At 31.2% G+C, this 14,640-nt stretch overlaps 1 protein-coding gene across 1 annotated transcript; it reads right to left on the minus strand.

The window, feature by feature from the left end:
• Positions 1 to 3,563: 3,563 nt before the first annotated feature.
• LOC107475212 (disease resistance protein TAO1-like) lies at positions 3,564 to 12,889 on the minus strand. Its single transcript, XM_052257420.1, is given in 10 exon segments — positions 3,564 to 3,675; positions 4,114 to 4,470; positions 4,473 to 4,577; positions 5,061 to 5,754; positions 5,756 to 5,826; positions 6,175 to 6,453; positions 6,698 to 7,802; positions 8,108 to 8,565; positions 8,868 to 9,933; positions 12,273 to 12,889. Coding segments are annotated over 10 exon segments (4,638 nt in total). The 5' UTR covers positions 12,731 to 12,889; the 3' UTR covers positions 3,564 to 3,630.
• Positions 12,890 to 14,640: the final 1,751 nt, after the last annotated feature.

Consider the following 14,640-nt stretch of genomic DNA (forward strand, 5'->3'; position numbering starts at 1 on the left):
TCATAATCTTTTTATTTTAAATTATAATACAATTAAAAAAAACTAAAAAGAAGTAGCACATATAACAATTTATTCCATATTTATTCTTCATGTTATTTTTATCAACTCCCTTCATTATAGCTTATTTTTCATAAAAAATACTACAATAAATAAAAATTTTTGCAACGATCGAAAATCGTTGCCGTAAATAAAAAAATCGTTAAAACTTTAAGCAACGTTTTGGCGACAGTTTTTAACCCGTGGTATATGTGACTGTTAACAATGTTAATAGATAACGATTTTTTACCTAAGACAACGATAACAAAAAAAAAAATCGTTTTCTTATTATCCTAATAGACAATAATTTTTACAATAATTTTTAAACAACGGTTTACAACTGTAACAAGATAGATAACGATTTTACGCCATTGTAACTTTATTACTAATTTGGACAACTGTTTAAAAATCGTTGCCTTTTGTGCTTCTTTTTAAGAACGGTTTTAATATTATTGATATTTTGTATCTGTTTTTGACAGCGATTTTAATACTATTGTCTTTTATGACTTTTGACAATAATTTTTTGTAGTTATGTATTTCTTTATTTTCAATGGTTTTCTCATATTGCATTAAAATTAGTATTCCAACTTTTTTTTTAATTTAATACCAATAAATAACCTTAACTATTTAAATCAAATTACTAAAGAAAATTAATAAAACATTTACCATCAAATTCGATTCATAAAGTATTCTATAAAATTCACGATCATTATTGTAAAATACCATAATACCAATTTAAGTTATAACAACCTTTAACTATATCATCTTTACAAAATATTCAATAACAAAAAAAGTTAAAATAATTAAGTAGCATATATGTTTATTATTATATCCATAACTTGATGACTATTTAATCTTCAAATTTTATAACATTAATTAAGTTCTTTTTCCTCTTTAAAATAATTTTTCTGTGAACAAAACAAAAAATAATAAATCAAATATAAAATTACACTTTTCTAATATTAATAATACTTGCTAAGAAAGAGATCAGAGAAGGAGAAAGAGCTTAGTTACATTAATCAACAAACTAAATTATGACTTATGAGCATAGTTGTCAGAACCGAATCGTAATCGAACTGGTTAAATTATTGGATTACTGAGTTATTAGTTTAACTGGTAGGTCACTGGTTGAATCGGTTAACTCAGTCTTATGTAAATAAAAAATAAAAAATAGTCAAAAATTTAAAGTTAAAATTTAAAATACATATTTGTACTAACATTTTAAGAATATCCAGCTATTCTTAAATAATATGAAACATAAATAATAAGTATTTTGTTAATTTTACTCTATCATAAATATTTTATTTTGTTTTATATTAAAATAATAACTATTTTCAAATTTTAATAATTTATTAATTAGTTTATATCTGTTATAAAGATATCTATATATATAATAATTTGTACACATATTAACTAGAATTGTGATTGCCTAGTAGTTGTGACTTGCTTTTTTTTCAATGAGGACAGGGGTACGGTTTTAACAACACTGCTTATGAAAATGAGATTAGGTACATGTTTGTATTTATAAATTTTAAAAAATTAATAAATAATTAGTTAATAAATTAATTATTATTAAAAAAATTAAAAAATTAAATTTTATAATTTAAGAAAGTAAAAATATTCAAAATATGAATTTTGACACTAATTTTAAAAATTTTAGTCTAAAATTAAATTGACAGACCAAATCAATTAAACAGAATCCAAACCGGACCCAAGCCCGCTTATATAAACATGACTTATCCCTTTTCTTTCTCTTTATTTCACGAGAAGTACACGGAGGAAGAGAGTTAACGTGCTTATATAAGAGAGTTAACCCACTTCCAATTTTCAATCGATTATAACTTTCAATTAGGAGCTCCGATTGATGAGTCATCAGTGGTTACGTGTTCGTCTCGCAATTCTATTCAAATCTATCTTAACAAAGTGGTAAGAAATTTGTATTCCTTGTCCAATTCTTTCTCTCCTTAATTTTGTGGGTTTTGAGTTTGGGTATTGAGTAATTGATTCTTTGTCCAGTTCTTTCTCTTCTTAATTTTGTGGGTTTTGAGTTTGGATATTGAGTAATTGAATGATTTTGATTGTTTAGGTTAACTTTAGCAGCGGATAATCACTATGTTTTGTTCCATTGATCTGTGGGTACGGTAAAAAACTGTTAAACCCTTGTGAATCATTGAATTAATGAACCCTATGATGATTATAGGGATATTGTGTGAATTAGATTGTATTCTTGTTGATTTGGAGTTTAATTGGGCAGTTTGGAATGAAATCCAGGTGATTAAATTTTAGAAATTGACATTTGGAAGCTTGGAGCATGTAAAATGAGAGATTTTTGAGGAGTTTCGCGCTTTGAAAGGAATCGGCCAATGTATAGTTTTGGTTTCTCATAGTTAATGTTTAATGTCACGTGAAAACTTAGCTAAAAGACCCTTAAGATAGAAATGAACTGAATGAATTATTGATGGATTGTGTATATGGTATATGATATGTGTACAAAGGATGAATGAATTTGTATGTGTTGAATTGTGATATTGATGAGTATAAAATAATGATGATTGTTGAAGTGTTGAAGGTTGATGGTGGGCTTGTAAAAATTGAATTAAATGGATTGGTTGAGAGATGTGTGATTCAATTTTGTAAACGGATTGCTATTGAAGTTGATAGGTTTTTGGAAAAGATTTAATATTGGAATTGGTTTATTTTGAAATAATTTGATACTGAAAATGATTTGAATGACGGAGAGGTATTTTGTTTGGTATTTGGTACCCTTGAAGGGTGGCAGAAGTCCAAGTTTTAGAGAAAAAGCTGCCGAAATTTTGATGAAAATTGAAGGCTTCGTTTTGAAGTGGTTATTTAGAAAGATTTGGGTTTAAAGATTTTATGATTTGATTTTGAATTTTTAAGAAAACGATTACGTTTTGAATTTGATTTATTTAGAAAAAAATGGATTAGAGCTTTCAACCAAGATATTTTTTTTGCAATGGTTTTTGAACTATATACATTATTTATAGAGCCTCGGATCAAACATGAATAGTAAAATGCTATACAAAGATATGCACAATCTCCTTTATACTCATGAGTATGTAGAACTCAATCTTCTTGGGTGGAAAAGTTTAGATTATTAATCAGACATGACTTGAATAAGATCTTTTGATTCTATCATTAAAATGTATTCTACTACTTAATAGCATCCTAAAAGTCATGTGCACCTCTTGTTGCATCCTCTCTGGAGCCAATACTTACATCCCTGTCATAAATTTCACATTACATAAACAGTTTGTGTAAAGTTGGGTACCAGAAAAAGTGAATGACTTACATGAATTATTAACTTGGTACCTGATAAATTAAAACCATTTAATGATATAGATTTAATAGAAATCAATAAGCATAAAATTTTACTAAAACCTATAAGAGTGTCGTGCATTGAAACATTGTTCGGGGAAAAGTATGTGCAGAAGTTTTTTAAAAAATGATATCCGAGGTTAGAAGGAAAACTTATAATTAGATCTAGGCAACAAATTAAATTTTACCTTTCTTAGCCTACACTTACCCACAATTTCAACTCAAATTGACAAGTCACACAATACTCTTTGGTGATCACACTCTCTGGAGTTTTCGTTTTCCAAGTGACTTCGAATTTTTCTGAAAAAATATATATAAACATTAGTTTTATACACAGATCAACAGAGAAAATGAACAAATAGTAAGCATACAAATGGAGAGAAAGTAAAAGAGGAGAGAACTAATGTGTGATTGAATATGAAGTTTCAATAATTGCATACTTGTTTTATAGTATAGATGAGTAATAGCACACCATATAAGGTGGCAAAAGGAAGAAATGTGCTTTTACATTTCCCAACAAGTAAGACTTTCTAAAAGTTGATAATTTCACAGCACTTAATTTGAAGTTCAAAATAGTAGAACCAGTCCTGATAAACTTAAAGATAGTAACATAAAGTATAGGAGTCAAATATAAAACAGATATTAAAAGCTCTATCAAAATCAGCCTGCAACATAATGTGGACATAACTTTCATATTTTAAAATAGCGTTTCTAGATACCTAGAGAATTAGCACTTACTTTTTCATCTCCACCATGAACAGTGACATTTCCATCTGCTACCATATCATCACCACAAACAATATCAATTGGTTCACCATATATGAGATAAACTGTTATCTTCTTCACTATGATTCCTATCCTAGCAACAACAACAATCTGTACTTTGTCTCCAGCTTCAAGGTTTGAAATCATTTTATGCCATTCCTCTTCTCTAAGTGAAGCCAATGTATCTCCATCGTAGAGATAATGAGTGGTCTTTGTGAGATTTATGATAAACAGATTTTTAATAATATCGCCTTCAGATGCTTTGATGTTTGGAGATGAAGAGTAGGAGACACACAACATCATTGTTTTTAACTTGCATCCATTCACATGAGTGGGACATCAAAAATTACAGAAGAACCTTCTCCACTGAATGTTAACCAATCAGGATTCTTATTGCCAGGAAGCAAACACTCTCCAGGTACTCTGGCATTAAAATTCTGCATAATCAAAACATACTTTAGTATTCGAAGTTTAAGTATTAGTTGTAACTTTCATGAGTTAACTTTGAATAAGTGAATAATATATATTTGTATGAGCAAAACATCAAAATAGTATCCTAAGGATTTTGATGTTGACAAAATAGGCTACAAAATAACAAAAGAAAAAGTTTCTTGTGGCATCGAAAATCTGAGATACAATTCTGGTAGTGGTTTACTCATTTATAATTAAAGACCCATAAATTCTTGGATCTTAAAAGGTGATCCAACAGTTATAGAAAATAATTTAATATACGGCTGAGCTTTAAGATGTATGAATTTCATATGTCAGCATTTCCAACAATATTTTGAAATACCTAAAAAATTAGAAAAAAGGAAAGAAATTAAAAACTAGTTTGATGATATACAACCATTTTAGCATATGTCTATCTCAAGAGATACAAAAACAAAGAATAAAATGATAGAACAAAGATATAGACAAACCTGCAAAATATTCTCTCTGAGTATCTTTGTGACAGAACAATTCATTCCCATTTGGATTAAAATTGAATTCAAGGAATTTTCTGATTCAGTAACATCACCTTCACTGCAACAACCAACTGATGATGCACATGATGATACTATCATTTCATTGCAGTTTGTGACATTACAAGTATCTGAAGCTACATCTCCTGTTATTTGGAGTTGTGAGCCACACTCCATCCTAACATTTTGAACCTGTGGAAGCCCTCTGATAATGGATGATAGGCCTTGAGAATTTCTATTTGGGACTATTAAGGAAACAACATTTGACAAGTCCAAAAGTGTTTGCACTTGGGGTGAGAAATTATTTGTTGGAGAGGTCCATGACCAAATGATTGAAGGAAACACATTGCGCGATAATCCTTCAAAGTTGCACAAGGAAATATACACAATACTCTTTAATCTTAGTAGTGCATGAGGCACTTGTGTTATGGCAGTTTTATCTGCCATCAAAGTTGCCAATGATTCCATTTGTTCTATGTCCTCCTCTAACTTATCAATCAATGAACATCCTGAAAGAATGAGAGTTTTGAGAGATTTCAACTTGTAGATGCTTCTTGGAAGTACACGAAGCCCTGAACACCCTTTCAAATTGATTAGAAGAACTTTCTTGAGATGTTCAATGGTAAGAGAAACCGAAGTCAACTTTGGGCATATTTGAAAAGTCAGGAGTTTGTGTCAAGTGTTGAGAATGACTAAGATTGAGAATTTTTAGATTCTTCATCATCTGCAAGAATTTTAAGGAGATGAATTCAAGAACTTAAAAAAAAAAAAAAACTAGATTTGGATATATGAAAATTCACTTGAATTGTTTTTAGAAATTTGTTAATAGGTATATACTCTTTTTATAAGAATTTCATTAATATGGGAAAACAGAAATACAGAAAAGGTGGGGGAGTTCCCATATAAAAAAACAAAACACAAAACAAACACCTATAGAAATGCAAAGCTCTCCAATCTTTCAACATGTCTAAAAAGATCATGAGCTTTGTTTTTCTCACTTGTTCTTGAAGTTTTCTTTGTTTGAGGTTTGCTATGTCCAACCACAAAAGGAAATAAAACTCAGAAGTTATACCTGACCCTTCTTCCATACTAGGTCGAGTTTGCTATATTTGAAGTCAATGGCAACTAAATTTCCTTGATAAAAGTTTGCAGTTGTATATTCTGGAGGACATTCATGCCAGCACAACCATCGAAGATCTGTTGAAAGGTATTTAAAGTCTCCAACAAGTTGCACATTTGCAAACTGAAGCAATCTCAGTCTCTTCATCTCCTTAAATGCTTCTGTCTTTAACTGAGTTGGATTCAATGACTTTGGCAGGTTCAAAGCAAGTCCCTCAATACCTTTTGTTCCCTATAAATTATAGGAACCAAAAAGTAAAATTGGATTAAGGGTTGCTAAAAGCACACTAAAAATTTCAAAAGATAGTCAAATAACTAAAACTCCAATCAGGTTGAATGATAAAAATTCAAGAGAATAGAATATAATTGAAGTTCCACTCCCTTGTTTGAAAATATAATTGAAAAGGATGAAACAAAAGTTTTCACAATATATCATTGTTGTTATATGAATTTGAAAACATACTTGAAATTCTTACCATCTCTTTTGATAATACATTAAGCACTTCATCTGGATTCCACAACCTACTACGTTCCTCAGGTTTCATTGGCAAACTCTCGCGAATAATTTCTCTTCCCATGTCTCGCAGCAAACCATGCATGCCAAGTTTTCCCTTTGTGTCCACAGTAATAAGGCATCGTTCCATAAGAACATTTATTCCAATGTCAGCTGAATGCCCGCAGCCATTTAATATATCAGATACATCATTTGTGTCCATTCCAATAAAGAAAAATGCTACATCAAGAAATATTTCTCTGTCCCTATCATCACTTAGACCATCAAAACTTATTTTAAGCTTCTTCTGTACATCATTGTTTGGAATAGTTTTGAGTTTATTCAAAACACTCCTCCATTCATATACTTCCCTATTAAACAGATGTGACCCAATTACCTCAAGAGCCAGTGGCAATCTCTCACAATATGAAATAACTTCATTAGCAAGTGAATCGAACTCCTCTTTTGGATACGGTTCTTTGAATGCATGCCAGCTAAAAAGTTCAATGGATTCTTTGTCATTTAACTCTTTCATACTATATAACTTATCAACTCTAAGACAACGAAGAAGATGTTCATCTCTTGTTGTGATGATTATTGTGCTCCCAGGACAGAACCATTTATGACTTGCAGCTAAGGAATTTAGTTGCTCCAATTTGTCCACATCATCAAGTACAAGAAGTATCCTTTTCTGGCCAAGTCTTCTCTCTAATATTGATTTTCCAGATTCAGTGTTTTCAATCTTTATTTTCGTTGTCTTGTAGATAGCAGAAAGAAGTTGTTGATGTAAATGAAGAATTCCATTATCTTGATCCCAAACTTCTCTTATATTTAGGAGGAAACACCGACCTTCAAACTCACGGAAAATTTTATTATAAACCGCTTTGGCAATGGTTGTTTTACCACTCCCTCCCATGCCCCATATACCAAGTAGTAGAGGATTTTCTTGTTGCTGGTCTTTTAATAGTTGAATCACCTCTTCAACACTAGATTCAACTCCTACGGGATGATTAGCAACGAACAATTCCTTCATTTCCAGCATATGAGTAACTTGTTCAACAATGTTCTTAATATCCTCACTTTCATTCCTGCACCGTAGGCACTAGAGATTATACACACAGTAAGAGAAGATTTACAACTTTCTCAAGGTGTTTTAGTTTCATTGTAAGTATAATGTTGCTTAAAGAAAATAATCACACGCAAGTTAGACAAAATTAAGTTGAATTATATCAGTAAGAATTTCATATGCTTTTATATCGGAAGAAATTTTAAAGAAAAAGAATCTTAGGATGCAATTCCTAAATTTAGAATTTGTCCAAACTTTATATATTTAAACACCTGTAGATAGAATAGAGAGATTCTTGCAAAATATGAAGGATATTAATTAATTTACTTGGATTTTCGGATGACAAACCCTGCAATGCACCCAACTTCACGGAGTGCTTTCCTCCAACTCTGCTCCTTGCCTTTTATTTTATGCGGGTATCTTCTCATAAGATTATCAAAAGCTTGTCCAAACTTACCAGTCTGATTTCGCACTTCCGAGGGATCTGTATGGTAGAATACTGGCAGCACCTTTTGAGTTTTGTTTTTACAACATATCATGATGTCTTCCAACTCTTGCAAACACCATCTTGAAAATGCATAATTTGGTGACAAAATAATGATAGAAGTTTTAGACTCTCCAATTGCTTTCAGAAGCGAGAGTGAGAGACTTTCCCCTCTTGCTAGCCCGTTTTCATCCTTGAAAACATAGATACCAGCATTTTCAAGAGATGCATAAAGATGTGAGATGAACTTTGAGCGAGTTTCTTTGCCTCGAAAGCTCAAGAATACATCATATGGCCTTTGCTGCATAAGTTTTTAAATGTGAAAATAAAACACACTGAACTAACTTTCAGACAAGTATTAAATCTATGCAGCATACACTATAAACTGAATTAAAAGTTTTTTATTCCATAGTAGGATACATTCACCTTAATTAAAAGTTTTTTTAACAATTTATTATATTAAAAAAATTATTTTTATTATTAATGAATTTATTGAGTTGCAATTTTTTTTTTCTTTCTTTGTTATGTTCCAAAAAGAGTTTCAAAAACAAATGCCAACTATAAGTCAATTTATGTGCTCATAAACAATAACAACCTACAAACCTGAGGCTCAATCGAGGATTCCTTCATATACATTTCTCTTCCAATGTCTTGTAGCAAACGATTCATGCAAAGCTTGTCCTCATCAAACCATACAAGACTATGCTCTTCAAGACCTTTAATTGCTCTTGGTGCGGCATTACGTCCAGCTTCTTGTAATATCTGACTTATATCATTTCGATTCATTCCAATAAAGAGATGTCTCAAATAAGCTAGTTCAAGGAATATTTTCTTTTCTTCAGATCCAACAGAATCTATGTTTTCTTTTAAAACCTGCCATACATCTTGAAAGGGGAATCTTTTGAAGCTGTCCAATACATTCTCCCACTCTTCTATACTTTTTTCAGATACAGCAGAGCCAACACACACAAGAGCCAGTGGCAGTCCATCAGAATATTCAATTGCATAATTAATAAGACCAGAAAAACTTCTTTCAGGAGTGGCTTTGTTGAATGCGCTCCAACTAAAAAGCTCAACACATTCGTTGTAGTCCATTTCTTTCACTCTATATATATGATTAACGCCAATCTCTTGAAGTCGATCATGTTTAGTCCTTGTCGTGATGATTATTATACTCCCAGGACCAAAGCATTCACTAGTTACTGGCAAAACCTCCAGCTCTCTTTCACTTCTCACATTATCAATTACAAGAAGTACCTTTAAGCAACGAAGTCCTTCCCACCATATATTTCTTGTTGAGTCAAAGTTATGCGCTTTTGTTTTAACTTGGTCTCTCAAAAATAAAAGAAGCCTCTTTTCTATAAATTTGAAAGCCAACCATCTTGGATCATCCCCCTTCCTATCCTGGATGTGTGGGACAAATTTCCTCACATCGAAATTGTGGCTAATTTGATTGTAGAGGGCTTTGGCAATTGTAGTTTTACCTATTCCCGCCATTCCCCATATTGCTATTATGGGGACACCATCTGCTTTCTGATTGTTTAAGAGTTGAATCAAATCTTGCACACGAGAGTCTACTCCCACCGGATGCTTTGCAATGAATAATTTCGTTGAATCCATCAAGGATGTAACATGTCCAACTATATGGCTCATAACTTCTCTGTTATTCCTGAAAAACATATAAATATAAAGCATAATCATTAACCAATAATACAAATTATTAAGGGTAGAGAAATGTTAGAGGCCATTAGAATTTATTGTTTTGGCCCTATCAATGTTTAAAATCTATCTATTTTTAATATATAAAAGTAGATAGATAAATTTATCACATTATTTTTAAGATATGTTTCTCCTCGTACTAATGTCATGTCAGCAATACAATAAGTTTATAACCCCCAATAATTAATTTTTATAAATAACTCATTAAATATAATAAACATCCATATTACATTACAAATGTCATAATAATATTATTAATCATAATAAATTTTATAGTCACCAAAAAAATCATAATAAATTTTATGTTACAAATATTCAAATTTCATACTATTTGACTTACTTATACAAGTCTCTTATCACTATTTCTTCAAATAATATCAAATTTAGCACAAAAAAATTATTTTCGAACTACACAACATCTCAAACTTACTCAATGGAGTATAATTCTTTGGACAATATTACTAAACAAACAGACAATGTGTTTATCAAAGTTTGCGTAGTATGAAAAACATTAACAACCACAAATGAAGAGTAGCCTCTTTGCTTAGAAATGATTATATTAGATGAAAAGAAGACAACTACATTTGTGGCACATATAATCAAACACCACAATATCCAACGATAAGGTAACTCCTTATCCTTTTCATAATCCCATCTATCAAATTATTAATTACTAACACAATACTTATTTCAGATCAAAGTGCTACAACAATTTTTGTACTATTTGATGGCGAAGAAAAAAAATTGTAGGGCACAACTGCTTCAAATCTAATGACACTCCAGAAAAGTAATGACATTGAAGCACCACCCCAATTGAAAAATTTGTGCAACCTTACACTTATATTTGGATTCAAAATAAATGATTTTGTTCCAACCAAAAACACTAAACCTCAACACCTTACAACAAATAAAACATGTGATACTCCAAAAAAAAAAATCCCTTATTCAAGACATCTTTTTTATTTCTAATTTACATTATTCATTGATTATAGGAACCAACTTCGCCAACACTAATATCATCAGACGAATATCACATACCCATCAAGAGATTAAGGAGAAAGAAAATCATATAAATTCAAGACACATCTTCGAAAGAAGAACATACATGCAAAAATAGAACAAACAACATAATAGAAAGTGCATACAACTCAACAATTCACAAAGAACATGTCTTTCCAAGAACCTACGACAGAAAGAAGAAAGTAACAACTCTAACAACAACCAATAAAAAAAAAAGAACAATCGCCACATAAGAAGACTGAATCCATCAACTAAAACAAATGCAAAAATTAAACCACCAAATAAAAATATCACTTTGTATAACTCCACCATCCAAATCTTTTGTACTACAAATTATTTTTAAAAAAACACCTTTCAAATTTAACTTTAGTTTACACATATTTAATTTAATTCTACAAAATATAACAATTTTTAATATTTATTATATATTACCATTAATTTACCGTCTTGTCCCGCGGATCACGCAGGTCTCATTCTAGTTATAACATAAAGTATGTTGTTGGATTACTAAATTAAAGAAACTAGAATAAAGAAATTGATTTTATGACTAAGTAATGGTAAAAAATAATAAATTTTGGAGAAAAGAACAAATAGGTTTTTGACTTTTTGATCCACCGATATTTAAGTCCTTGAAGATTTGAAAATACATTTAAGTTTCTGACCTTTTTCAAAACCTAGACATATTGATCCCTCATGTTCATTTGGGTTTGTCAAACTCAAAGGAAAAATCAAATGTGACTTGCGTTGTATGACCTGGTTGATACAGAGATGCACACGTGAGAGAGATTTTAAAATGGAACAAATTAGATCCAGAAATCGATGTGTACCGATTTTGAAAAGATCAAGAAATTAAATCTATTTTTAAATCCTCGAACTTAAATATCCGCACACCAAAAAGGCAAAAAGTTAGGAATCGATTTATCATTTTCTCTAAATTTTAATTTTTTTATACAATTAGAATTTAGATTTTAAAATTTAGTTTAGAATTAGCCAAATGTTGACAAAAAAAAATAAATAAATTTTGTTAGTCGCTCGTTTTACTCGTTCTCGCTATCTTTGTTTTCTCTGCCAACTCTCTTCAAACCCTCTCACTCTCTAGTACCTTCACAAACATTGTTCAATATGCACATTTATCAGAGGAACAGGATAAGAATTGAATGAGAAAATCACGTTCCACTCTAGTCTCCAACAAGCCAAAGATACTCAAAAGGTCATAGCTGATCAAGAATAAAGATCAAAGCATTAAAAAACATGGGAGAATTTAATTACCAGATATCTGGAAGAAACCTGGGTAAAATGGAAGCAGCTTGTCGAAGGGCGGTCTCATAACTCAACATCCTGTTTTCATCCCTTGAGATTCCTTGCAGAGTTAGCGACAAAATCTCTCCAAAATGACCGCTCAGATTGCATACTTCGGAGGGATCCAAGCAATAGAACACGGGCACAACATTCTGATCTTTCCTCCGATGACACTCCATTATTTTCACGAGTTCTTGCAAGTACAAGGTTGATTCAGCATAATCTATTGTGAAAACTATGATAGAAACTCTGCATCGTTCCATTGCGCCATATATATTAGTATTGGGCTCGGGGCGGTCTGCTAAAACATACAGTCCAACACCTTTGAGTGCATCATAGAGACTTGAAATAAAAGGATGAGGGAACTGCAATCCGGAACTAATGTACGCATCATATATGAATTGGGGTTCCTGGTTTTGGGAAGACATAGCAGCGACTGGTTAAAAGTGATGCTCTGACTCAAATCATATACAAGCTGAGGCTTAGGAGGCTTATGGAGGAGGCTGGAATATCTTTTGTCAGTTCGTAGGAAGTTAGAGAAGAAGTAAACAGGGACTTGATACCTTCTTTGTGAAGCAAATCAAGTCAATGACACGGTTGGGAGTTGGGAATGCGATGCTGTATATAACAACACATTAATATTATAGGAAACGTTTCACATGTGTCAATTACTTTATTAGCCTACCGGTATCACATGTACGGTTCGATTGTTTGTCATTATTTTGTCGTCTCGTGGTGTGTGTTTGGAAATACTAGAAATATCCCTGTTTTGCAAGTTAAAATTACTTAAAGGGTTAGACTGCAGCAACATATAGGTGAGTTTAGCATTAGCCTCACCTGGACCAGGCTCACCATGAGCCTTTACTTTTTGTTGTGCTGGCACTTTTTTACGATGACACGTGTTTAAGTTAAAAAATTCTTGAAAAGTGTGATTTCATTTTTCAGAACGTAATGCGTGAATAGGTTTTGTTGTATTTGTAATGTGGCCCAAATGGTAGAGGTAATGTGTAAAAAGCTGTTTTTGTGTGGCCCAAATGGTAGAGGTAATGTGTAAAAAGCTGTTTTTGTGTTGTGAATTACTGAAAATTTGAAATAGAATTTATTTTTGTAAGTATGTGTGATGACTTTGGGTCTGGCCTGTTTTTACGAAGGTCTTTGAAATAGACATTTTGTTTTTTGCCATTATATTATCATTGAAATCTTCATATATTTCTAATTTCTCAACCTAATATTCACAAATTTTAATCCAATCTTTATATATTTTTTATTTTTTAACCTAATCTTCCCAATTTTAACACATACATCTTTATCACATTTTAGGTATAAACTTCTATCTATGTATATTATTTTTTGTGCATTATTTTTTTATTTTTTTAGTAGATCTGTGTTATGTTTGTATGTTTTGTTTTTCTCCATTCTTTAAAACGTGAAGAGAGAGACCTGATTTATGAAACCAATTATAAAATTTTTCGCCTTAGCCTGGTCTTCCTTGCGACAAACCCATTCATTTTTGCATATAAATTGTAGAAAGCAAAAGCTACATGTCAATCCGTAAAATGCAGCAATCTCATCTCATTAAAAGTTATTTCTTTAAAGTTAATTCGGCCAAAGTCAGCAATCCCATCAATCTTACAATGAAGTTCTGAAAATAAATACTTCAATTGAAAAATTGACATGAATTTTTGGTTAACAGGATTCACTGGCATGTATTGAAAAACCTGTTTAATCAGAATTTGGTGTCAAGAGAATATTGAGCCATGGTAGACAGAAAAAAAATGCGGCAGCCTTACACCAATAGGAAATGTAAGTAAACTTTTATGTTATAAGATTTTAATAAAGCATGGCATTAATATATAGCAATCTAAACTAAAATTTAATTTATCCTGTCCATATATAAATATCTTATACAATTTTTTCAGTAAATAAAGCGTTCAACCAAAATAAATTCCAAGAGAACATGTACCCTAACTCAAGCTCAAAAATATTTTAGTTTATCAACAAAGTACACATTTGCTTTACATTATAATATTCTGCCCATTTACCTTATTATCTTCCATGCGTCCTCAAGAACAAACAGCAACAAAAATTAATAAACAACAACAATTAATCACCTTAATCCAGAAATCAATAAATCTAAAAAAAATTCAAAACCAGCATACTCAAAAATTTAAAACAGCAGCAGCAGAGTCATGAATCCATAGCTAGCAATAATTTAGACAACGCAAAATCAATGACTTGATTTCAATTCACAATTTCACTACACAAAGCTTAAAAGGAATAACCGAAAAAGTCAAAGTAGTGCCATTAACCTTCGACGGAGAACCGGACGGCGACCGGC

This window comes from Arachis duranensis, chromosome 2, assembly GCF_000817695.3.
Source record: "Arachis duranensis cultivar V14167 chromosome 2, aradu.V14167.gnm2.J7QH, whole genome shotgun sequence".
Classification (NCBI taxonomy): Eukaryota; Viridiplantae; Streptophyta; class Magnoliopsida; order Fabales; family Fabaceae; genus Arachis; species Arachis duranensis.